The sequence below is a fragment of the Micropterus dolomieu genome, linkage group LG17 (genome assembly GCF_021292245.1).
Source record: "Micropterus dolomieu isolate WLL.071019.BEF.003 ecotype Adirondacks linkage group LG17, ASM2129224v1, whole genome shotgun sequence".
Lineage (NCBI taxonomy): Eukaryota > Metazoa > Chordata > Actinopteri > Centrarchiformes > Centrarchidae > Micropterus > Micropterus dolomieu.
Window position 1 is genome coordinate 24,954,270 of NC_060166.1, and position 27,903 is coordinate 24,982,172.

The following is a 27,903-nucleotide window of genomic DNA, read 5'->3' on the forward strand; positions in this document are numbered from 1 at the left end:
TCCTAAACTCCAAAATACTCGCGAGCTCTTCTGCTGCTTCCATACAGTCTGCACCGCGTGTGACCGACAGAGGTCGCTGTGCGCCTTGGCACAATGGAAACCACCTGGGCGTCATCTCTGAACCTGTTCAATCGATAACCAAATCCAACACAATCTCGCCGCTCAGCCAGACGCTCAGAGGTGATCATTTCTTATCAAAGCAGCCTTCAACCTGTTAGACTGACTTTAACGGAGCAAAACGAAACTTGGAGAGGTGGTTTAGCCTATTTAAAACCACAAAAAGGTCAATTACTGCGGATTGAAGAGGAAGTTGAGGGTATGTAATGGGTTAACGTCAGAAGGCCTCGCATTACCTTTACTGCGCGTCACCCGGCTCCGTAAAGTGGTCTCACCATCCCAGCATCCAAACCAAAGGGGGAAATCGCGGCCAGAAGCGCATCCTCGCCTCGGTCGGTCTCACATCATCCTGTCGGTCTCCGCCCTGCAGCTCCGTCATCTCACATCCACAAGACAGAGGGAACTGAAAGGAATAAGTGATTTACCGGAACCATGAAGGACCGCATGCAAGAACTTAAACATGTAAGTTGCTGTTTGATTCTTTGGCCAGGATCCACCTGTTCTGTGAAGAGATGCCTTTTGAACATGGCTACATGATCCATCCAGCCTAGTCGTGTATTTAGAAAGCACAGATCTACAGAGCTGGGTGCGCTGATGGAGCAACAGTTGTGACTCTTGGAGGGAGGGGGGGGCCTGATGGAGGCTGAAATGTTCTGTTTTAATACCGGAAACAGGCGCAAATTGCTGCCAAGCTTGACTGTGTATAGGCAGAATAAAAATCCAGCCACAGATGAATGATTTGAGCTTTAATCAACATAAAAGTAATTTTCTTCTCATTCTTCAAAGAAAAAAATTACTTTGATCTCCCTGCTTGTATTCTTTAAGCAATTTCTGGGCTATTAGAGGATGTCTCTGGGACTTGATACACTAGACACTTTGTAGTTAGACCTAATGGTATTTCATCTCGATAAGGTCATTCATTTAATATTCAGTGTCACATTTTAGCATTTTTGTAATCTTTGAGAATTTAACTGTTGTCCAGAAAGCGTGAGATTGCAAATTATGTAGCTTATGTGGAAATATGTGAATAAATTAGTGTGTGTGTGTGTGGTTTGATCGATTAGGCCAACTATGGGCGTGTGATTGGGGAAGAAAAAAAAATAAAAAGATCCCAGCTTGCCCTGTTGAAGGTCGGACCCCTGCTCGTCAAAGGCCATTTAAAAAATATTTAAAAATTCTAAAAGAAAAAAATATATTTTGTACTTTTCCATAGCTCTGCTACATTCTCTAATCATAAAAATAAAGCCTTTACATCTTTGGATCCAGTAATTGGCAGTTGAACTGAGGAGAGAGGGGAAACAATTTAAGACTCCTCAGTTTTTAGTGAAGATCCAGCTATGAATTGGCCTCAAGGGAGACAACCCAGCCCAGCCAACTCTGTGTGTGTGTGTGTGTGTGTGTGTGTGTGTGCACGCGCATGTGTGTGTGTCTGTGTGTTTGAAAGAGGTGTGTCTCCAGCCTGCCATGTTGCTTTCTCCCAGTGCTGGAAGGATGCAGTTGTACAATTGAGAGAGACAGAGAAATTGCCTAAATCTCTCTCACCATCTTCAGTAAGAAACTTCAACCAGCATTCAGTCATTCAGGTTTGACAGAAATTACCTGTCAGCAGACTATTTTCTTTCATTAGTTTTGATCATATCTTTCATGTCTGAGAAATGGCTGCTGGAGGGGCTCCAGCCTGACCAATTTCAGGCAATTTCTGACCAAATAATATTCAAGCAAATTGCAAATCACAGACTGTTATTTGCCATCAGCGCTAGATTAATATTGTTATCTATTTACAGCCTCATGTTAATGCAGATTTGTGAATCTGATGTAGATGTCTCAGTGGGTCGGGACAGCACATTTGTGATTGGATAAAAGCTCTGAACTTGTGAGCAATGGACTGCGGGTGCAACTAATTATTTTCAATATTGAGTAATATTTCTTTTTTTTTTTTTTTTTTTTACTAAATTGTATTACAAAATAGTGAAAAATGTGTCTAACAAGTGCATTACTCAACATCTCAAACATGTTGTTTTGTCTGACCAATAGTACAAATCTGAAGATATTTAATTTACAGTGATACAAAACAAAGAACGTAGCAAATGTTCACGCTCTCACAATTCTGTTATTTAATTCAATAACTGTTTTAGCTCTAAAGGGGCCAAAATATTTTGAGCTCCAGCTTCAGTTTGGAAAAATGCTGTAACTTGTGTCAATGACACTGCTGAGATTTAGTGGTGTGAGCTCAATGGCTTAGTACTGACACTTTAGTTCAGTTTTTGACATTGGGTTTGACATTAAAGGTGTACTCAGTGATTTGATTATAGCATCCATCACCTGAAGCTAGGTCACACCACACTTTTTACATTTTTTACTTTGAAATTTTGTCATTAAATCAAAAATATTTGCACAGACATTGAGTTGCAGACTTGTGCAACTGTCTCCATTTTATAGTTTTAATCATTTTGAATAAGATTTGGGGATTTTGGAGAGTCCCCTCAAGTATCTTCCCCTTATTGTGACGCAGAACTTTGTTGGCCTGATAGGATCTCCCAAGGCAAACTGCTCTCTTATGAGGGACCAAACTAAAAGCAGCACAAAGACCTCAGTGAATTGCCACTGAGCAAGAGCCGTCTTTGTGTAATTTATAATGACACTGACAAAACAAATAATGATATCTTGCCAATATCTGTGCTGATCAGCATATCTCTATTTAGGGAAGACTTGTTCTCAATTAAATGTTGTCATTAGTTTGTTGCTCTTCTATTGTGAAAGTATTTGTTTTGTGCTACATTTGCCAATTGCTTAAATGGGAGAATAATTAGCTTCAAATAACAAATTACATAGATATTACAAAATCATTATTTTAACGTACAAACAGAGCTGGGGAGCAGCAAAAGAAGAAAACTGAGCTTCACAGAATTTGTTGCTCCCGTGTCTTCATGTGTATTTTTGTAGAGTCACCCTGCTAGTTTACTCACCCATGTGCTTGTGTGTCATTCTGGCAGGAAATTGAGTTTTGCTCATATTTGTGTGAGGTTCAGCTCCAACATTGCCCATATGCACATAAAGCTACTTTATGAGCTCAACACCTGCCTACAACACCGCTCTTCCAAGTAGCTCATTAGCTTGCTGCCTAAAAATGGGCAGTTTCAATAACTAAAATGGCCATACAGACTCTCCCCTCACCTCGTCCCATCACCCCCAGTTGGCAAAGCAGTGATTTAATGACAGATGGCACAGATAGGTTGAGTTTGTCAGCCTCCCACAAGCTCTGAAACCAAAGGGAAAACACACTGATGAGGTTATTACAGATTTCACACACACCACAGTGTCACAAACAGGCTCAGGGAATGTGACAAGGAGGTACGCAAGATATTTACTTAAAACAAGTATAATTTTTTAAAATTAAAGTTAACCTGAATGAACAATGAGGTGTGGAAGTGAGGTATATCAATGACACAAGCAAGGCATAGATGTGTGCTGAGGTGCAAAAGAAGAAGGTGACGCAAAGTGGATGTAAGTTGTAGGAAAGGAGAGACATGATTGGCCAGCTTTTATAGCACTAAGGGCCCATGCTGACGACCCTCATGTGTCAGCCAGTTGCCCGCTGAGGGTGACCTGGACAGCCTCCAAGACAGTGGAGGGCGGGGGAGTCACAATAGGAACTTTTATCAATCAAACGTGATTGCTTATCTTCCTGGTGTTTAATCAGCCATGTCTTTTTTTCTGTCTCTGTGTTTGATTGACCATATCTGCCCCTTTTCCTGTCTCTATCTCTTTTTAATAATAACCTGCTCTTTCCTTTCATCCTCTCAGTGATGGGGAGTTCCTCCATTATGTCTCTTTGCTCTTTCCCTATCAGTGATTTATCAAATGGCTTCCTGTCCTCCTGTCCATTTTTCCTTTCCTTTCTCCCTTCTGTTTTCTCTGTGCAGCCTTGTTAGTCAGTGTTAGTATTGGTTCAGGCAGCTATTTGTGAGTGTGTATGACGGGGGTACTCACTGTCACTGCCTCTTTGGCGTTAGAGTGACACATTAACTAATAGGATGAATGTGGAGCACCCACTGAGAGGCTTGTGTGTGTCTTTGACTTTTCTTTTTGTTTCCTTTCATTATCGCTTCTCTTTTTTTCTTTGCTCACATCCATCGCCCCTTTATCCCACTTTATTCCATGTCACCTCATCTCTTTTTATTCTGTCCTTGATGTGATCTTGGCTGTATACACTTCAATGACACAAACAGCAGTGGGGGGGAGCGGGGGGAGCCACTTTGGTTGCTACTTTGGTTGCTGTTGAACTGAACACTGATCCTATGGGTCAGAGGTTTTATTTGTCCTCGCTCTAAGCTTTGAGCCTTTGTAAACGCTTCGCTTACTGGTAGTGAAACCAGCAGCTTTCTGGTTGAACTCCACAGATGAGCCTTTATCCTTAAAATCAGCGGTGAGGTGTATGGAAGTAGCGGCAAAATGCATTGTTATCAACTTATATTGTCACTGTAACAATGAGAAAGGCATACTCACTCACAAACATTATTCATCAACACATAAAGGCTGTAAAATTGCATTAATGAGCCATGAAATGAGTGTGACCGATCAGGCATTTCCCCAGGGACTTGTCTGTCTTTGCAAATGAGGTGACAGATGCAGTGATATCCAATATCTGTCGGCTGCTAATAGGTATTTCTGAAATGTGTGCATGGAATTTCCATTGAACCGTTGTGCAGTACACCATCCTTATCCATATCAGTAAAGCATGAAATAAGGGTTCGTATTTATGATAGTTTCTTGAGATGTCTTTCTTTGAAATCAATGTGATGCCAGTTTCTGCTGATGGGTTTTGTAATGTCGACTGTGCAGTAAAATCTTGTTGTTTGTTCTTGTGCTTCTCATGAAGCTTCCGAGGCATCAGCAAATGGAGATCTTAATAATAAGTAAATTCTGTAATCAAACCTTCCACATCTGCTGTGGGAGAATTAGCTTCGGGTTTTCTTTGTTACTGCTTCTAAAATTTAATCTGTATAAAATTTAATTTGTAATGTGCCGCCCTCCCCTTTCACATCTTATAATTGATGGCAGCAGAGTGGTTCTTTAGTAGCATAGATAACGCCTAGTATCACATACTTTTTGGAGATAAAGGCTGTGAACTGTCATTGACCTCATTATGCCCTAAGTAGTCTATCTTTTTTGGGTGATGATCTTTTATTATAACAATATGCTTAATTTCGCCAGTGCTAGACAGGTCTGCCAAAGTAAAAAACAAAATACATTTTTTGCCACCAATCATCATCATCATCCCATATAAGCATTTTCTGATTTGACTGCCCGATCTTATACCACTGTTTTTGGTCTCCAGAGGGACTTATATGGCTTTTTACCAGATGGTCTGTCTGCTGTTTGGTGCTGGAAAGTTAGTGTATGATGGTTTTCTTGGGGCTTTTTCCCTGATAATAGCTGTCTGATGAGACTGAAAATGACACCATGCAGCAAGAGTGAACCAAAAAAGTAAAGTTGCAAGCCAAAAACCAAAACAATGAGCTCAGTAGAGCTGAAGGGAACTGCAGAGGAGGTGATAATTCTCTGTGGGTTCATCATTATTAATAATCTCCGTCACATGCAAGGAATCATTGTTAATAAATAAGTATTGATTATAGTCACATTAAGGCTAGAGAATGATTGTGGTCGTGGTTAAGAGATGTACATTTTGACTGCAGTTTGACGTTCCGTTGACCCATTTATGGACCCCATTATCCGTCCTCTGCAGACTTTGTGCACTCCTCACACTATTTCCTCATTACTTCCTGATGGATAAGAATCAGCAAGTCCTACCAGCCCTTTTCTGAAACGACAGTCCCCTTTTCTCAGTACTTTTCTCTGAATTATGTCAGCCATTGCATATATTATAGAGCTTAAACAATCAGCTGATGAATTGATTAGTTGTTTGACAGACAATTAGTTGCCAGCAACTTACAAGATCAGTTATAATTAAAAATACAAGGATTTTCAGCTTTTCTTTTTCTTATGTCATAGAAAACTGAATGTCTTTGAGTTTGACTGAGACAAAAATGTGGGTATTTTTTCTTTTTTTTTTGTGACATTTTGAACCATACATTAAGTGATCGTGAAAATAATAGCCTGATTACTCAATGAAAATAATATTTAGTTTTTTAAAATTTTTATATCTCTGCCTCTTTCCTGATGTTTTTCTTGTTTTTTCTCTGTCCTTCTTGTTCTACAGCTCTTTCATCTCTCCCTCTTGCTGCCATGATTCTTTTTCTACTCATCCTTGCCATTCCTTGACATCCTTCTCACTCTGTGCTACATTTCCCCCATATCTACAATTGTGTTAGTGGCGCATTGGTGCAGTCATAATCCTTCATATTTGGCGAGTTACAGAGTGAGGCTCTGAATATATCCCACAGGGGAATAAGGAAAATGGCCTGGGGTTGGGAAAAGCCATGGCATAAGTGGTGACAGCACAGCTCTTTTCCCTGCCTGTGATCTGTCATTAGAGTTCAATTGAAGCTTTACGACACTTTCTCACCCACGCCTGCAACGCTGAACACTAGCCGACCATCCACAGCTGCTTACACGCATGCAAGGCAGGCAAGTTTATGTATGAACGTCCTCAACAGTGTGAAAAATATGTATTCATACCCGTACCCATCGCCCATATTAGGTGCTAGAAGACTAAAGGTCACTCATCTCATCTGTGTACCTACTGCAGAAAGAGTTATCTTGGAGAGTGCAGACATTTGAATTCTGGCATGAAATTGATGATCATTGATTTGTGGAAACACACGATTTACAAGTAATTATTTAATCTATTAATAGTGGCATAGTTCGTAAATTTGTATTTAGGCGTATTTAAATGGCGTCAATTTGATGATTACACTGTTTAAGGTCAGAAAGATGTGAGGAAGGCAGAGGGCGGAGAGGGATAAAAGACAGAGATGAAAATGGGAGGAAGAGCAAAAGAGGTATTCAATCTGGGATTAACTAAGGAGGAAGAGATTGGATGAGGAAGATCAAAAAGTTTAAGTTAAGCAGAATAAGCTGTTGTTAACCTCAGGACACGACATAAAAGCGTCTTAAGTGTTGTTGGATAAATTAATGTTGACGTGGTCTTGAGGAAGGATAGTGGGATGGTAAAGAAGAAAAGACAATGTGAAGGCGTGAGGAGGGAGAGCGAGACAAAGGTAAATGAGTCCATTCTGTGTGGGCCAGCTGCATTAATGATTCTGTAGTGAAGCTGAAGTCTGGAGGAAGGAGACCGAGAAAGACGGAGGCAAGAGAATGACGGGCAGGGAGAATGAGAAAGAAAAGGGAAGATGATTAAAGGGGGAGGACATTGAGGAGGATTGTTAGGAAATGGAAATTGTTGCACATGCACACACTTTGACTCTGCGGTGGCAGTGCTTCATCTCTTCTCCCACCCACATTATTCTTCTTTGTGTGTTTGCTGAACCCTGCTCGCTGCGGGCAGGACTGATAAAATCCTCTTGTTAACCTAGGCTATCTATTTTCCACTGCAATGCAAAATATCTGTGCTTTAGATACTAGAATATGTATGAAAGGAAAACCCCATATAAAAAACGCAGTAACAGGTAAAAATACATGGAACGGAACCGTAAGATCCACCACCCTTCCAACAGCCGTAATTCCCATCAATATTCTAAAATCTTACTTATATAAGTTGATTTACAGCAACCCAATTTACAGTTCCCTTGATCTCATTCACATTGTTTCTCTGACACAGGAAGATGGCACCCCCTTTCTTAATCACGCCTGCAAAGATCTGATTGGTGCGATTGTTTTTCCAACTTGGAAATAGCCGTCAATAAGCATGACACCAGATTTATTTCGGTTGCTGGTAAATTTGAATTTGCGGTTTCAAATTTGAAGATGTGAAAACAGGCTAAGATATTCTAAATTGGGCGGTTGAAGGTCTTTAAAGCCGCTATAGACTGTTTTGGTTCAGTCTCATTACTCTCATCAAAATCGTTTCCAATATCTCTACATCTCTAAAAACATATAAAACCCCACTGTGTATTACCTGCTCAGCACCAAACAGCTGACAGACACAGTTAGCAATTAGCTGCTGATTATAGTGGAGCATTTAGCAGTTGAAGAGCCAGATATTTTCCTTAGATGGAAACCAAAGAGAAGCAAGGAGAGCAGCACCCTTCGACCTATTGACACCAACACAAAACAACTACACAGATGTAGCGAAATCAGTTTGGAGCTAAACCTGGGCCCTATTTCATAAACAGGTTTGCATCAATTATCTCACTAATAATAACACACTGGTGTTTGTACAATATCTTCACACAACCTGACACAGCGAGGCAAACCGATCAATGGAAATCACAGCTGCCCCGGGTGACAAGCCACACACACTATTTACCCGCAGTCGCCATCAATTGCCGTCACTCCATTGGAGGAATCTACCACCGGCCGCGCCAATCATCGATCCCAGCCAGACAACAGGAGGAGGCGACGTTGGTCGGTCCAATCCCCGGCGGCAATCCTGCAGCTCGTTAGTGTACAGCAACATGTACATCTTCACTCGGTGATCGGGGGTAAATTAGCGGTCAATCGGCGATGGCATCAAAACGGCTCCCCGACACATTTCTGACACATCGACATCCACATCTAGCCAATGAGAGCAGGCAGCTACTTTTTTATGCAAAACAGTTTTTACTCACCTCCAGCTCTCTCTAGCTCAGACAATCCCTGCAACCTAATCCATTCTTTCACCCATATTTTTTGTCTTTAAAATTGGTATCTTTATAATAACAAACAACAGCTGTTTTGTGTGTAGGTTCGCGTCATTTCCCGTTTCAATTTTCACATGTGTTTTCTTGACAAAACGTGGTTTGGAGACCAGCATCGGGTCACAGAGCCGCTGTCAGCTCGTGTAGTGTGTGTCACCCTGTCACCGATCAGTCACGTAGTGTGAACGCCACAACGACTTCAGACTCCCGTCACAAGACGGCAAGTTGTGTAGTGTGAACAGCACTGCGATCGGCCAACGCTGAAAGTCGTGTAGTCTGCACAAGGCATAAGAAGTAGACTTGTTGATTTGCTTCAAAGATCACTCCTGGTGTTAGTGTCAGTGAGGAGACCGCACAGTTACGTGAAAGGAACTGACTGAGTTTTATATTTGGCTGGCTCATTGTATCACTTCCTATGTCCTCTCGTCACCCACACTGCTCCCTTGTGTAATTATCCTGTCTCGATATCCCTACACTGTGTCCTTCTCCTCCATCAGCCATTCAAGTTTTTTATTAATATATATGTTAACTCAAAAATTACATGATCATTGGTTGGATTTTCTGATTACCCATAGATTCATTTCAACCCTTGCACTCAATAAAGTCATTGCCAAAGTCACTGGAGGCTATAATGTTAGCATAAGTTCACAGTACCTAGCTAATGCAAGCCAGCACACATTTAAATAGCTAAGTAATGTTTATGTTAGCTAGACAATCATTACCGTGTAAGATGTAGCTCCTTCCCATCCACTTTAAACAATCATCATCACAAACCAAGGTGAGTCTCTGAATTTTATATTTAATATAACTACAATATATAACGCCTGTCTCTAATAATGTCCGGGTGCGCTACGCTGTTCAAATAAATACGTGCCCTGGCTATTAGATGTTTTACAGGTATGATCAATGTAACATTAGCTAGCTAGCTGTAAATATGATTCTGGCAGGGGATAAGGGGATAATTCACTTGAGGTGTTAAACAGTGTGTTTATGTTTTTAAACTTTTTATTGTGTTGATGGGTAAACTTTATAAACAAAATTACTTACAAGGCATCTGTCACAGGACTATCCTATAGACTTAGCAGTCACAAGCCACTAGACTCACTCAATGAAGACACAACTCACTTGCTACAAAGATGGAATCTGGGAAAAGTAGTATTAGGATAAAGTAAACTGACACTTAATTTTCAAAATTTGAAAATTTTGATTTGTTTCAAAAGTGGAGATGGCTTCTATTAAATATATATTTTCAATCCCTTAATTTATTTAGAAATAATTTATTGTGGGGGACAACTTCATGTTTTTCAGAAGTTGGAAGGGACTCGTCCCAGGGTCACTGCTCACATACAAGCATCAGCTTCTTGCTTAAAATGTAAGTGAACATCCATTTTCCTGTGGGTCTGTTCCTGCTTGCAAATGAACTGTAGGTCTCTCAGCCTATAGGTGGTGATTATCCTAAGGGCTTGAGAGCATGGGAGCAACTAGGTGAAGGCATGTCCATGGCTATTTTTATTTATTTTTTATATTTGTGTGTATACGTACGTGCTGATGAATGTCTGTCTTTGTGAGGACTAGATGAGAGTATTAATATTTTTGGAAAGCGAGGACACTTGCCAGTCTTCAATTCTTCAAAGGTTGTTTGATAGTGAGACTTGGTTTTCGTGTAAAAAAGCCTGTTCACCCAAATTACAAAAAAATATATTTTCTCACTTAATTACTTCTAGTAAGCCATATGGGTAGTTTTGGTTTTATTTGCCCGGTCGCGAACAAGTTGTTTTTGCAAATGCATGACAATGAATGCATTACTATTTGACAATACTATTTTTTTCTGTCTCTGAGAGTTCTGACACAGATTTCTAGAAATAGAAATTTGTTTGTGCTACTCAATGCATCAAAGAATTACATTTGAAAAATAAAACATTGAAGCGTCTTTCCAGAAACAATGTATCAGTTACTCTGGATGATTCATGATGACCTTGCTGTCCATAATGTCTATGAAAACTGTCTCTGTAAGGTCTGTAGAGTATGTAGAGTTCCAGAGACACAGATTTTGGAAGAAAAATATTGTTAAATTTTCAGAATCTAATGTTTAATATCTGTGAGCACCACAAATGAAATCCTATTTTCCCCTCTATTGGGTTAGGCAATATAAACAGATGCTGGGTAAATTAAACCAAAGTTTCCATCATAGTTAGATATACAGCTATAGGTAAGTGAGAAAATACAGTATGTGTCATGTAACTTTTCTGAACTGACCCTTCAAGGTTAGAATTAAGTTTAGGCTACTGCCACTTTCACGTTATATGGAGGGTAGAGATGGGGAAGTTCCCTTGACTTAAGAGCGTTAATGTCATCTGAAAATTCAACCCAGTTCTATGAAGATAGTGTGCATTAACAATTTAGCTCTATATCAATTGAATTTGGGGGAAAATACATTAAACAGACTTTGGTTAATGTGAGGCATTTTATTTGTGTGAGTTTTTAGGCATTTCTGTGTTAAAAAGTTAGACATATCGGAGCTTTCAGGAAAATATGAGTTTTTGTGTCGCATTTACAAATCTGAAACTGGTGATTACTGTAAGTACTGGAAACATGAACACGATATAAGGCAATGGTTAGAGGGGAGGCAATGTTATGTTTTGTGTTAGTGAAGATTCACACAACTTCACAGTAGGGGAATAAATGTGTGTGTGTGTGTGTGTGTGTGTGTGTGTGTAGTGATCCTATCAATCAATCAAGTTTTATTTAATGTGCAAAATCACCAAATGACATGGTCCCAATAGTCAATGACCTGAACTTGTCCTCTTCATGTCTCCTCTGAACTATAAGCAGACATGCTGTCTGAGCTGCAAGGCTTTGCAAATGGAGCCTACGATTCAGTTTTTAACTTTGTATTTGTCTACTGTAGGAAACACTAATAAATAATCAAATATTCTAGTGTTTATGTGTGTGTATGAGTAAGCACCCATCCATTATGAATGTTACCTAGCTGTATTATGATCATAAATCTGGTTATACTCTAAGTAGCCTATTCCTCTGTGCAGTTGACACAGATTTTTATGAGTCATTTCTAATGGGACTACAGGAAGCGGCTTGAATTGGCTGTAATACAAAGATGCAGGAAACAGTTCTGCTTTAATATGGAAACATAAAAGGACAATAAAGTGCTGCCCACATGGGTTTCTGTCTCTACTGAACTGCTCTACTCTCTCTTATTCTGAGTTATAACTGACTGCTTACACATCAACACACACTCTGTGTCTGTATGTCCTCTTATTGCACATAGAATTACACCTTCACAGCGTTCAATAATTGTTGTGTTGCCCTGTTTCTCCTCCTCTTCTTTCTGTGCTGACATCAGCTGTTATTCTTGCCACCTGCTCACTAGATGTCTGTTTTATCTCTTGCTCCCTCACTCATGGACTATATTTCCTCCTCCTGTTTACACTGGGTTTGCAGGCACTGCCTTTTGTCTTTACGGAGCGACTCCCTGCTGGCATGGTGCCTAGAACAACTCTCTAATCTAATAAACTGCATAATCAGGCCTCTACTGAGTGTGAACCCCAGAGGCAGAGCGAATTGAAGGGTTCTGGCCTAATGGGGACCGGCTTGCATAGGCCCTGTTCTGTGTGTGTGTGTGTTAACTGTCGGATGTACATTATCAGCGTGTCTTGCTCAGAGCATCTGCTGTGCGTGGACAGTCAAGTCCAAGTCTCTGTAGTTGAGAGTGAAGCACTGAAGTCTTCTCCCAGCCTCTCTGTTGCTCAGCAGGAGCTTCAGATCTGAGGTGGAGGCGGAGGTTTGGGGTGCACCGCTCGGACACCTCCTCTCTCTGCATGAGATACAGCATCTCTCTGTAGAGGCAGAACACACTACTGGTGCTTATTCTGATTCCTTGCCAGTCCTCCTTCTCCTCCTCCTGCTCCTGTTCCTGCTCCTGCTGCCACTGCCTCTTTCTCTGTGCAGTTCCTCAAATGCACCTCATTGACATACCAACGCCGAACTTTTATTTATTAATACCATGTGAAGAGCTTTGTTTCAAAGTGCGACCCACCAGATTGACTGTTGTCATGACAGTTGAGCACATTAAAGATATGCTGTCAAATTTGGGAATCTTGAGACAGTTAATTGTTTTGGATACAATTATTTTATTTTCCAAATGTCAAATGTGTGTTTGGATAAAATTTGTTGGACGTGCAAAATTGACAAAGTAACACTTTAACATTTATTTTGGGATTGTCTTATGTTAGATTAATTTTGCTAAAATATTTTGATCCACTCTAATGGATACGGAATACTTACTCAAAAAGACTTGATTATTTTTGGATGTTCGCAGGAAACTTTATCAGCCAACCATGTTTCCAAAATTGAGTACATAAATCAACATATGCATTTGCTTTTGTTAATATGCAATGTCATCATAAGCAAAGGTTGTGTCATTCTTTTTTTTGTTTTCTTTTGGCTTCTCATTTATTTATTTTTAATGAAACCTTTTTGTAGTGCTGCTTTGGGATTATTTAGCAGAGTGACGCAATGTATTGATTCTAAAGATTGTTGATGGCAAGTTTTCTGTAGATCTATTAATCAATTAATCAACTATTTGATTAAGTGACCATTTTTTAGCTGTCCAAAAGTCATATAAACTATATGGCATATGTCTAACTTACTCTGATTTTTTTGTGTGTGTATGTGTACAGTAAAAAAAAAAAAAAAACCCAGTAAAATGTCAGCCAGAAGAAGATGAAAACTACACTCACTCTCCACTGCTTTGATAAGAAAATGGATCTCATATCCTGCTAATGGGTAATTGAGTTAGTTTGACAGAGGCTAGATGAATGAGATGAAGCCCCATGAGATCACTGCTAATGTAGTGTAATGGCTGATATGTGATTAGAAATGAGCATTTCTGAATGAATCACTGGTTAGACGCCTAAAAGTTTGAGAAGTTTCATATTTGGACGTTGGAAGCTCGGCTTTGGCATCAAAAGGCTTTAAACACCTCGTTTTTTTTTTATTTTTGTGACAATGTAAATTTGTGTATTGTCACAGTTAGAAATGGAAATGCTACATACTTTTGTCTCCAACCTTTTAGAGAATGACAATACATGGCAAAATTGCTAAACAATTTCAGACCTTGGTGAAATTGTTGCCATTTTGCAGTAGCAGAAAACACTTCTGTCGACTAGTGTTACTCCCTGATTAAAAACCTGTTGTTATTTTGATTGCGAAAGCAGGTTCCTCCATATTGTACATTTAAAGGAATAGTTGGAAATTTGAGGAAATATGTTGATTTAATTTCTTGCAGAGAGCTACTATTTGTGTTGTTTTTACACTTTTGTTTTTGTTCAGAATACACAAATGAGATACAGTGTGTTAATCAGCATACTCTGAGCTTTAGAGGTGCTGGTAGGTGGAGTTTGCTACCATTGGACAGAGCCAGGCTAGCTGTTAGCTGTAACTTAACAAACAGTTATGAGGTTGCAATGGATCTTCTGAGCTATCTCTCAAGAAGAAAGCATCTTTCCCACAAAATGAGTCTATTCCTTCAAGCGGAAGTGTTTGTACTTGTATCTGTAATGCTGGCGAATGAGTGTGCAGCCTGACGTGTGTAAAAGTCAAGGTTTTCTTTGCCCCCAGTTCCTAATTCAATAATAACTTGCTAATCACTCGACCTGTGGTTCTAATTACAAGTGTCGTCAGTGCTCCTTGTTTCTAATCAGTTGATGGGTGGAGAGATGGGGAGAGAGTTAACCCTGTTCTATCTAATCTTGAATTATGCATTACATGGTCCAGTCATGACCGGTGTAGAGCAAACATGTCACACATTTTACATTTATGTGCTATATTTTATATTTAAGCTGTTTTAAATGATTCCTAATTGTGTATGTGTTTGTACAGGGGAAGGAGACAGCAGAGGAGGAGGATGAAGTTGCTGTAGGGATGGAGAAAGGCTTCATGGACGAATTCTTTGAACAGGTTTGTTTCTCTCACAGCCCTGATGTTTCCTTCTATCTCTTTCTCTTTCTCTCTGACACTGACTCTCATGCACCCACAAACCTCTCTCCCAATGTAAATGTTTTCACAATACAAATCCAATGCACTCGCACTTCTCATTTACACATTTAACATGTTTATAGTAGGCTAATAACTTGCCATCTTAAATTAAAGTCCGGGTCATTTGCTACACTACAAACAACCTGGGAATGAATCAACTCCTGATATTGAATTTAATCTCATGTTGGTTTTTCAGAGCTCTGTAATCAACCTCATGCTATTTCTATTCTCTGTGGAACATGGATGTTATTTATAGTTATTGATATTGTTGCTGGTGTGGCATGGATTGTTATATATTTCTTTTCATTTTATTTCAAATGGCCTTTATTGATTCAACAACACAACCATGCTCTTCTTGTCCAGCTCTGAATAACAACATAGGCGATTTCACTTATTTCTTTCCAGTCTCTCCTCTTGTGCATGAGCCTGTGTAAAAGTCCATCCATGTGTGCATTTGGTGAGTGTATTTCTCTGTACCTGCTGTGCACATGTGCTGGGAACACTAACTGAACATTGTCATGGCTCTCAGAGTGTGTGTGAAATGGGGGGGGTGGGGCATTTTGAATGGGCCTGCTACATACATCTCCCACAGCAAGTGGCTCAGAAATAAAAAGCAGACTTTATATCTAATATATAATCCATATTATCTTCATATGTCATGTCTTTCATTCTCTGTTACTGCTGTATTTCTTATATTCCATCAAGGTTTAAAAATGTGTGTCATTGCATGTACATGGGGGCTTAACTTTGAAGTATTTAAATCACCATTGCAAATACTGGTACAAAGGTAGGTCGTGTGAGGTTGAATGCCATTCATCAGCATTTGCTAGTTATGAAAGAGACAATCAGCACTTTGAGTTTTCAAAGCAACATGAGACAACAAACACATCACCAAAGAGGCTAAATCATCTGTGACTGAGATGCAGGTGCATCAATCAAAAATCCTGCACAGATATTTTTAATATTTCAAAAGGAGCAGTATGACAAATCATGACAGAAAATACAGACAAACAGCATCTTAAATGAGAAGCAGCCATCACATATTGTAACTAACCAACAGGTATATGATGGGCTTACTGTATATTACATAAGAGTTTGGCAAATACTGCTAAATGGTAATGCTAAAAAGTCATTTTAAATTCACATGTTTATACATTTCCTCTATAACCACAACCATTAATTCAAACAACTGGGCATCACATGAATAGATTGATTCATTCTGCTCAACGCTGCTTCCATGCAGCTACAACCACCACCTGCTCCTCAGCATTTTAACTCCCTCCTCCTCCCCCGCTTCCTAATGCATTAGCATTTAGATTTCTCCATTCAGAATGAGTTTATGTTAATGGAAGTTTTGTGTATCTCACACTCCGCCCAGTGTTTGTGAGCTTAGAGACAAATCTGTGTCACATTTGTGCAGATTTATTTTGCAGAATCACGGCAGCAGAGCCACACCGCTAAACCAAAATGTGTTCTATTCTTGTAATAAATATTCAGTACTTAAAATGAGTATCCTGACTAAACTGATGTGCAGCGTAATATGACCCTACATTTATAGAAAGGGTCATTCATTTCCAAGTTACTTATCCTGGTCATGCTTGTGGTGGAAACAGAACAAACAGACCAAAGAAGTCCCTTCACGCAGACGGCTAGCAGGTTTAATCCCTCCAATGTGTGGTCGATCTACCTGTGCATTTCCTCCCAGTTGTTCATGACTTGAAAGCCTCAAAGGGAGGTGACCCAGAAGCATCATTATTGTAGGTACCTAAACTTCTTAAACTGGGTCTTAAAAATGTAAAGGAGCTGTGGCTCAATTCTGATGTCTTCCTGAACCACTTAGAAGACCCATTTCATCTCAGCTGCTTGTGTCCACAGTCTTATTCTTTCAGTCATGACCCAAAGATAGTAACCATAACTGAGGGTTGGAATGAAGACTGACCAACTCATTTTTGGACAGAGAAGCATGTTGTCAAACTTAAAGGTGCTGATCTCCAGCGTCACACATCCTACATCATGATGGAGATCAGCCCCTTTTAAGTTTGACAACATCTCTCCAAAAAGAATAACCCTTAAATGCGTACCGTGAGTATTTTGTAATCCCGGACTATATTACACCCCATCATTCATTTCTTTCAGTTAACTTTTCAAAATGTCAGAAATGACCGCATCACACCGAGCTGCAAACTGTTATATTACAACAGACATCAACGTCCAATAAAACCAAAAGGACAACATCATCTGCAAATAGCGGAGATGCCATCCAAACCAGACATTCTCTAGACCAGTGGTTGGCAATAGGCGGCCTGCGGGCCGACCATGAATTTCCTCAGGGAAATGAAAATAAGCGCCCATAGGTTTATGAATGCGGATCAAACGCCGGGATGCACACGCACTGCAGCACATGCTTTATTGAAAGCATGTGAAAAAGGGTCCTTATAGGCTAATCAATTTATTTAACAAGGAAGAAAAAAAAAAGTCAGTCAGATTTTGGGATCAATCATACAACTGAGCTAAACATGCGAATGAGTGTCCAAGGGTTTGAAATAATTTGACTGAAATAATGTTCTGGCCCGCTATGTAACGGCTTGAAAAAAATTTGCCCCGATGTCAGGCTTATTTGCTGACCCCTGCTCTAGACCTTGGCAGTGCCTTCATATTCTGTCTATTGTAATATTGAAAAAGTATAGACAAAATGCATTCTTGTCAAGTTCAATGACCACATTGCACGTGCCCGAAAACGCAAACAAATCTTTATCTCCTACACCTATAACACACATTTCTCTTTCTTTCTTTTCTTTGAGTGTAAGAAATAGTAGTTTTTTTTTACATCTGCACCCTGGAGTAAAATGCCCGAGTTAAAGATTTGACACTCATTATAGGGATACATGGTATAACTTGACACCTAAAACCCCGTCATTATGTGATGTTTTGGCTCTGAGGGAACATCTGGAGTCATTTCTCTCACATTTGTCTCCTCTCATTTTTGTTCTGCTGCTGCCTCTCGCCTCTCTGACAGTATCCACTGTAGAAACTGAAATGTACGTCTCTATCCATCTGGCATTTCATTCTGCTGCATCTGTCTGAAATGAGAAAGTGAAGTAGGAGGACAATGAGTGAAATGTGGAGACATGGGGGATAAAAAGAGAACGAGTTAGATGCCAGAGAGATGGTGAGAGAGACTTTGAAATAAGAGTGAAATTAGACAGCAAGACCAGAGAGGAGGAACGGGTAGTAACATGTGACAGAGGCAGATAGTGAAGTGAGCAGATTAAGGCAGGCAGAGAAGGAGTAATCAGACTCTCACCCTGACTGGGTGTAGTAATTAAACTTTCAGTCTTGGTGTGGGGGGATAGCAGATGGTGGAGAGACCACTGTAGCCTTTTTTCCTCCACTCATACCATAAACATAACCCTCTGGATATTGATTTCAGTATGTGTTTGTGGCATTTGTTTGCGCAAGCATGCATGTGGCTGTATCTCTGTCTGGTGTTACAGCACAGTGCATAAAGTATCATGTACTCCTCTGTGCGGCATATCTATCTGTATGTTTTTGTGTCACTGTAATAGCCTATATGACAACTAAAGGTTAGGGCTGTATTTTGTCATTGTCAAAAAATCCCATGAAGAAACCAAAACTAATAATAAACTTATCCTTTTAATAAGATATAAACTGTAACAGGTCGTCTCTGCCTAACATATGTAATGCCTCCGTGCCATAGAATTACAACCTCCCAGATCCCAAGTGGAAAGTAAGTCTAAGATGAGAGAAGAAAGTGTCAACAAATCCTTAAATATTCTGATGTACACAATACATGATTAAAAAATTGGAGTGGTTGTTTGATTCTGCTTATTTTGTCTTCTTGGGAAAGAGGGCAGGATGGACTATTTAATTAATCTTTACTTTGTAACTTGTAGATTACAAACTGCATATGCTTTATTCAAAATTTTGTTGGAGACATGAAGGTCTGAAAATCTAATTACATAAGTGTGAATCAGTATTAATTTTTTTGTACTTTTCGTTATATAATATTCATTTTGTTTTGTCTTGTAAGCTATTGAATTCTTGACACAAAGATAATTACTATTAATACACATGGAAGATCTTTACTGCTGCATATGGGCGACACATTTCTTCATATAAACGTGGCCAGTGAAGTTCATTCCTCTCAGCTCGTCAAACTAGCAAAGCCGTGTACAAACGACACTGTGCTTTGTACGGTCTGTGATTGAGTTTGTGTTAGAGTTGAAGAAGGTTGAATCACTGCTGTTGATAGCCTTAATGAAGTCTTCTGCGATCTTGTTCAATAGCACATACGAAATCTGACATAGGCTATTTACCTTCAAACGTTCTGGCCTTCGGTGTGTATGTGTAAGAGCAATTCTGTACCATATGCTCTATGTTGACTTCACACCTTTGATGTGTTTGAAGTGTCTGAATGACTGTGTCTGCAAGATGTGATGTTTAGTTGAGATTTTAATCTAATGCGCTCATTAACTAAGCTGTAACATTATGGAAACTTGCAATTATGCTCAAAAACAAAAAAGCCCCTTAAGAACCCTATGAGATTCATGATATTACAATTACATATATATACAACTAAATTAATTAAAGTATATTGTATTAAAATCCTTATGCACATCACAAACATTAAGAACCCTATGAAGTTTGTGATATTATAGTTATATGTATACAAATACATTAATTAAAGTGTATCCTTAGGCACATCACAAACATTGAGAACCCTATGAAATTATCTATATACAAATAAATTTATTAAAGTATAGCATATTATAATCCTTACGCCTTATAGACTTAAAAGCAGATGAGTTTGAGTTGTTATTTGTGTGAGAGTTTAAGTGTTTTCTGGGGTTTATCTTTTGACATCGCCCCCCTTGGTGCCACAGTGGTGCAATCACATGTCTAGTTCAACAAAACACCGGAAGCATTATTTGTTGCTCAAAGTTTCAGAGAGTTTGACGTGACTAGTGCTGTTTTCTGATTTTTTTCATTTAACAACGGGATTACCCGTCTTTTTTTATTACATACCATTTTCCAGTTTTATACTGCATCAGAGCGTCGGACATTATGGGATTTAAGCTGAGATAGATGTCACCCTATCTACTATCCTAACAATAGGAGACAATTTAAGTATCTGAGAAATAAAAAAGGCTTTCGAACTAAAAAATAAAACATTAGCCGCAAGACTTGAGGTCGTGTACACGATACTCAGAGTTTTTCCTGATCTGAGAACTTTACCATACCATGGCTGTTAGGGAGACTGGTGGTTTTGATTTTAGACTACAACATCCTTTTAGTCTAATTGTGTCAGGTCCTTCAAACAGCAGTAAAACATATTTTGTGAAAATGTTGATTGAAAATGCCGATAAGCTAATTTCAAAACAGATTGAAAATGTTGTATATATTTTTTCGTGTCGGCAACCATTGTATGACCAGTTATTGAAAATTAGAAATGTGAATTTCATTGAAGGATTGCCATCTTCTTTATGTGATGATACATTGTTGCCTTTAGATAAAAACAATTGGTTGATTATTGATGATTTAATGAGTGATGCTAGCAATAACATTGAGGTCCAAAATGTGTTCACAAAACATGTGCATCATAGAAATTTAAGTTGTTTATACCAGAATTAGTTTTTTCTAGGCAAAGTTAGCCGTACTATTAATTTGAATACCAATTATCTTGTTTTGTTTAAAAATCCAAGAGATAAATACTAAGTCATGCTAATGACTAGACAAATGTTTCCTAGGAAGAGTAATTTTTTATGGATTGTTTCGAGGATGCCACGAGTGTTCCTTACGGTTACTTGATGATTGATTTTAAAGCTAAGACACCTAATGATTTCAGACTCAGAACCGACTTGCTTTCAGACCTGCCTGTTGTGTATGTGCCTAAGAGAAAGTAAATAAACATGTCTGATCGCATTAAAAGAAACCTGTCTTTACTGCAAACTATGCACGGAGCATCTTCATCTCAGAGAGTGAATATTATTAAATCTGCATCACCAGACCTTTTGGTAGCGTTATGCGAAATAGCTTAGAATGTTTTAAAGGGTAAAATTCCTATAAATAAGACACAGTATCAAAAATTAAAAAAGAAGAAGGCAGGGATTAGACTGCTCGCCAATATAAATGTTTGCGCTTCAAAGAAAAAGAAGATGTTGCTTAAACAGTCTGGCGGTTTTCTTCTCCCCTCCTGAGTATCGCTGTGCCTTATTGGTTCAAGACAAACTTAGATGACTATGGAGTATGCACAAAAAATGCAAAATGGTAGGTTCTGGTACCTAAACAACAGCTTGATATTTTAAGAAGACCTCCGGCACATGAGTCTATTTGAGAAACTGTTGAAAATGACCTGGATCGTACTATAAAAGACATTCTGGATCAGAAGACTGAAGATCTTTATGAAAAAGCAAAAAAATATTCCATCGCATTGCAGAGATTTCTTACCATGGTAAAACAAGGAGAAAAAGACCAGAACACACTAACTTTGTCTATGCCGGTCGCTGAGGATTTTCACTCTTCGGAGCAGAAGAATCAAGAAGGAAGAGATTTTGTTTTTGAAGAAGTTTTAAAAACATGCCAAAAAACAGCAGGAATAAAGCCCAGCATATTTTGGATAAAATGTCCTCCTCAAAAAACATATCTGCATGGACTGAACGTGGGGAGTTTGTGTTTAACGGTAATGTTATTAAAGGGTCTCGTGTATGATTTGATAAGAGGAGTAACTGCTTCTCACAACGTGTCTGACAGCCAGAGACCTACAGGTTGGGATGAATATCTGCAATCGTTGGCTATATTGAATATACCTTTATCAGTTGTACCAAATCAACAGGTCAAAAGAAAAATTTACGACATTAAGAGAAAGACTTTTGGAGAATCTCCTCTTATTACTGGACCGCCATCTAAACCTCTTGTTACCAGAGGACATCAATTAGTGAACAATGAAACAAGTCCCTTTGTATCTTCTGAAAAGCGATTGAGTGATTGGATAACTTTTTAATTGTATATCATTATCGGTTTTAAATAAATACATAGAGACGTAACTATCATTTCAAAGTGTTTTTATTTATATCACCATAATAAAAAAAAACATTGTTGTACACGTTTCAATCTATAAATTATTTTGATAATGAATGGCACACAACGGGGCGGCTGTTGCTCAGGAGGTAGAGTGGTTTGGCCGTTAATCGGAAGGTCGACGGTTCAATCCCCGGCTCCCCCTGGTTGCGCATCAGAGTGTCCTTGGGCAAGATACTGAACCCTGAATTGCCCCTGGCGGCTGTTCCGCCAGTGTATGAGTGAGTGTGAACGTTACTTTCCATTTGAGCACTTGGGCTCAGTGTATGACTGGTGAATGCAGATGTAGTGTAAAAGCGCTTTGAGTGGTCAAAAAGACTAGAAAGGCGCTATACAAGTACGGAGCATTTACAACTTCTAATATTATTATACACATTTAAAAGAATCTGATACTTGGACACACTGGTTACAGTCTGCATAATTATTTTGACCACATACAACCGAGGGTCGTATTTTTTCACAAATTGCACACCATAAAATCATGACCGTTTATTACTATATTTAGTCATTACATTGTCATAAGATAATCCTCTATCCATATGGTAAAGAAAAAACACACAATGCTGACCACACAGTACAGAATCCACATCTTGCACTTGTCTAACAGAATGTTGCGTGGACTTACAATTACTGTTGAGAAAGACAGAAAAGTATTCAGGAAAAAGTGAGTATACCGGAGAGTTCCCAAAACTGTCAAAGAATGATCCCACACCCTGCTTGTCAATATAGATAGCCATCCAGTGTTGTCCTCCCAGGTGGGAGGGGTCTGTGTTTACCACCAACATGGTGGGTCTCTTTTTAATAACTGATTTAGGAAGCTGGTCACTAGCAAATACTCCAAGAAAGACGCCTTGCTTCACTACCTTTTCAAGTACTTTTGACAGTTCTATCGTATTTATACTATCGTTTGTTAAAGTTAGAAAAAGTCAGTGAGAACCTGTCTTCTTGATGATATCTCAATAATAGAATCATATGTGGCGTAAATAACCGCATTTATTGTGCGTTGAAGCGGATTTCTAAAATGAGCCTCTAATCTAACGCTACCGTTTTTAATGAGCGACATATGGTCTCCGCATCCTTCATCGGGGCTCAGGTTAAAACAGAACAGACTATATCCATCACAAAACTCGTCGCGGGTTATGGCCATAGCGTTGTTTTTAAGATACTTTCCAGTTGCCGAGTACAATTGATGATACTCCCTTTTGAAGGATATCGCTGGCCGTCAACATATAAACATAAAAACTGTATATCATAATGGTTAAATGTAAATGGATTACGCGTATAACAACCTGTAAGTGCCTCATGATCTACAAATCCTACTACAATAAATTTAGGTATTTGTCCCAAGAATACATTTTCTTGATTACAAACACGAGTACCCATTGGGACGCTAAAATTTTTAAGACCGACTCTGTCTATGGGATACTTAATGTTGCCATGCGTTAATGCCTTAGCATGTGCTAGCTTAACAGCCGGAGATACGGAGACTTTACTCTTTACAAACAGGATTGCTGACATAATGTTAACCCGAAAGTCGTCTACAGTGTTGCGCATTAAGCATAATTTGTTTATAGCTCTTATGATTTTTATCATGAGCTCTACGCCATTTATCATTAACTTGTCTTGAAAAAACAAGTCAGAATGTAAAGGGGATATTAGCTCCACTACGCGGCCGCCTTGTGTGTACTCCATTCTTTTAACTAGCCCCTCATTGCGTCCTACAGCCGTTGAGTTGTCCATATGACCTGCTGTATCCATTCAAAATAGTCCGGATCCAAACTGTGTCTGCAGAGCGTCCTTTCCATAGTTCAAAAGGCACTCTTATTATACCCCTGTAAGGATATGTGTTTGATGATTGCGTTATGTGTCAGTCCCCCAACGATATGTCAACCTGTGAAAATATTGTACATCCAGGGTAGTTGATAAAGCCCACTTCGTCTGCTTGATCCAGGTTTCCACCATTAGCTTTGGTGATTTTTACGCATGTACAGAAACGTATTGTTTAGATCCAGGTACTGTACTAGCTGGAATGAAAAATTCAAGGAGTGCAGAGCCTGCTAGAGGAGGGAATTCGACGTAGATGCATTTCTCAATACTTGTTTGTGTTAACGGCACCATAAACAGGTCTAGCTCCGACTTTACGCACTCTTGTGACAGGCTATATACCAACGACATTCTTGTTAGAAAATGTCTCTTGTCTTCTGACGTTTTGTCGACTTGCTTCTCCTTGCTTCTCCTTGCTTGTTTATTTTTTCTAGTCTTAGTATGGGTCTTCTTATTTATTGTTTGGCTATGCCTCTTTGGTGGGGAACTCCCTCTTTTCCCAGGAGGTCGTTTTATTGGTCGGGGGGCCACGGCCTCTATACCCGACCCCTCTTGATGTCTGTTCATGACCTTAGTAATAACATCTGTAGCTATGTTTTTAGCGGCTGTCTTTAAATGAGGGGCAACAAATGTAAATCCTTTCTTGAATAAGGGGAATGCTAATCTAAACAAACCCCTAAAGATACCCCCTAACCCTGCACCATACTGAGCACCGAGCACACTGTATCCTGGTAAATCGGCACCCGCTTGGGCTGTATAATATGCAACGTACTTGTCCGCATTGTGAGCATATGGATGGTACGTGTTTGCTCCTTGTCTAATACTGATATTTTACAGGTCTAAAGTATATCTTTATTATCACTTTGCCGTACGTAAAAGGGATATGTTGATTCTGATCTGTCTTGACAGAAATCTCGATACTATCAATGTGTGTTTTGCAGAGCCTCAGATAGTGTGGTCTGTCATAAGTATTTGTGATCATATAGTTGTTTGGCCCCGATATATGTACTATTCTTAAAAGAGGGACGTAACTACCCCCCTACTGTTTGATGATCAACAATATCGGTATAAACAAATATATTATACATCCCTACGTTAACATCGGCAGGATGTGGCGCCAAATACAGCATCTGTGTCAACACTGTGTTAGTTCGTGGCTGAGATCTAAAGGTTTTAATTCCTTCGTGAGTTTTAAAAGCCGCACCTGGGATAAATCCCAACATTTGTGCAAGTTTTCCTTGAAACGTTAATTCTACGTCTCTCGTTGGTAAAATGCTTACTCTGTTGGTAATGTTGTTGTAATCAATCTCAATGTGACCCATGTCGTTTTCAGATAAACAACTGTTTAGTTCAGCTATTATCTGTGACATTGTTGTATAGAATCCCTGTGTCACTGATAGAACTACCCTCTTGTTGGATTTTTTATCAAACACTACAAATTTTGAGTCTTCTGATGAAAATGATTTCCATGTTTTTGGATATTGTATTTCTATCAAACCCACCTCGTATGCTGATTTAAAGTGTAAAGGCTTGGATAGTTTTGTTCTAAAGTTTGCTATTGTATTGCTCGGGTAAAATAATGCAGACGAGTTGCTGGGCAGGGTGACAAAAAAATCCTCTGTATCCATTTATACGTGTGTTTGTAACCTGCTAAGGTAGCTGAATGACCTGTTATTCCAAAATCCACGAGTTAAATTTATCTGGCCATCCGACCCATTTGACCAACACCATGTCCCGGCCTTGTCTTTTCTTTCTAGATAAAATCTTTTCTATTTTAAATGTTTTGTTTTTATCTATAATAACTTTTTGCATCTCTTGCTCATAAAATGTCCCCTGTAATATTTCGCCGTCATAGTCTTTTAACCTGTAAACAGGAGGGTCCCTTGACACGCATTCCTTTACAGTGAAATATTCATCAGTATAATTTTGCTCATAACCTTTTTTAAAAGGCCCGCGTAGTTTTGAAATTCTTACAGTATCGCCCACCTCATATTTAAAATGAATTACTCTTTTATCTTTTGTTTTTTATCTTTTTATTTTATTTATAAGTTGTCGAAATCTTTGTTTAGGAACTCTTTTCCCTCGTCTGTTTGAATTTTATGCGGTATTCTACCTTCAGCTAAGATATCTTTAAAGGACGCTGTGACGCATTTACCACTCTTATTTTTTAAACAACGTGTTTTTGAAAACAAATCTATTATTTCTCATCACCTCCTCCATGATCTTTGTTACAAAGACTGACGCTTCAACGTCTGTGTTCAAGTATTTTATTTCCAACGACATGCGCGACATATCCGTCAGCAATGATTACAAGTATGCACTTTTCAGAAAATCAGTACAAGCACCTATGTTTTTACAAACCAAAGATTCAGTTAAGCAATACAGCACATCAGCAACATCGACATGTTGTTATCTGGTTAGCATTAAAACACACAAATCAATGCTAAAAGTACAAAAACAAAACACATGACCCAAATGAAACTCATTATCATTCACAGGAAAAACATTTGCTATATCGAGTAGAATAGATTTCACATCTGCATATTTATCCGCAGACATTCTGTCTGTTTGTCAAATCTAGAACAACATAATGTCCTATCTGTGTCACATATCGCATTGTTAACAGCTTCACACAGCAGTGTTCTCATCTTATACACGATGTATCTCTTTTTGACATGGTTTAGTAGACTAGATACATTCCCCATTGTTTTTTAGTGTTGTTCCCCGTTCCAGATGTCCAGAGATTCCTTAACTACAGTGCTCACACTGTCCTCCACTCTAACTACCCGTTTAAGCGAAGTAATGAGAAAAGGGTTCCTCAGCCAAATCTGTAGAGCAGCTGCTGCAATGTCTCGAATACTGCATTCACACGTTGGCACCAACCCAAGACCGCGTAGTACGTATTTTGAGCATCAGCGAAATTTTTTTTAAAAAGCTTCTCCGTAATTTCTCTGTTATGTCCTTTAATATAAAAGAAGGGTAGCGTGTCAATGCATGTGTGAGGTTGTTTTCTGCACCATTCGTCTGTATATGCACAATACACACGTTTGTAAAGCTTTTTGCTGCAGTATATCGTATAAATAATAAGCTATGGTTACCTGTATAATACCGCTAGCAGTAGTGTTAGAAGATGTGTCCTTGTCGCAACAGTCCAGAGTGTCCAAACAGGTACCCTTAAACGGCTTGGCCCTGCTCTTGTCCTCTTCTGCTTTTTCTTCAGGAACGAGAAATGTTAAATTTCTTCTCCCCAGTTCTTTGCCATAGTCATTATTATCCTGAGTAATGGAAAATATTTAGGGCTGCTCGATAGACCCTCACCCGCTGCACATGTCCTCGTACCTGCACACAACATTTTAATTAGAACAATGTCACCGTCAGCCCCGTCGTGGAGATCTTTGAGGTTGTTGTTTGTTGTTCATCTTGCTTGTCCTCAGGACCAAAAAGTTTTCTTTTGATCCCTACATAGCTAACATAAGGTTTATACCATCTGAATAATTTATCAATGTGTGAGAAGATTTCAAGGGTTCTATCCCATTCTCCCCACTGGACCACAAAGCCGGTGCTGAACCACGTCTCCCACTCTTTAGACGTGATGGGGTAGCCTTTTTGTTGCTCTGGGGTTCCCATCCTTGCCTTTTGAATGATAGAATCATCCTTGCACAATCTAAAAAAGATGTAGGATTCTGGGTCGTAGACTTCAAGGTCTGTCTCTACATGATAGAGCTGTCCTGGCACAGACCCGCACCATTGTGTGGTATAGACTCCTTTTGAAGCACTCATATCTTTACAGACTTTGTTTCTGAAGTAATTCCAGTCTTTGGCTGAAAAACTAATGTGTGGTGTGCTTTCACAAAGAAAAATTTCATCAAGCTCTCTTGTATAAAGATGAACTGTTCCGTGCTCAAACAAGAATCCCGACATTCTAAAAGGCGCCCAAGCCTTTCGGTCCAGAAAATCAGCCAATGTTGTTGGGGGAGTCTGATTTCTGGGAGCCATACTCATTACAACAGGATCTATAATGTCGTTTTGGAGTCATTGCTCCTAATTGATT

At 39.2% G+C, this 27,903-nt stretch overlaps 1 protein-coding gene across 10 annotated transcripts in view; it reads left to right on the forward strand.

Moving 5' to 3' along the window:
* The first annotated feature begins 146 nt into the window (after positions 1-146).
* Positions 147-27,903, forward strand: part of stx1a (syntaxin 1A (brain)) — a 72,985-nt gene continuing 45,228 nt past the window's right edge. For all 10 annotated transcript variants that reach the window (XR_006828713.1, XR_006828714.1, XM_046073256.1 and 7 more), the window contains exons 1-2: positions 147-579; positions 14,775-14,852. Coding sequence is in view for 8 of the 10 variants with exons in the window: in XM_046073256.1 (XP_045929212.1) it covers positions 550-579; positions 14,775-14,852 (108 nt within the window). In the remaining 2 variants the exon portion in view is untranslated. The remainder of the gene's footprint in view (positions 580-14,774; positions 14,853-27,903) is intronic.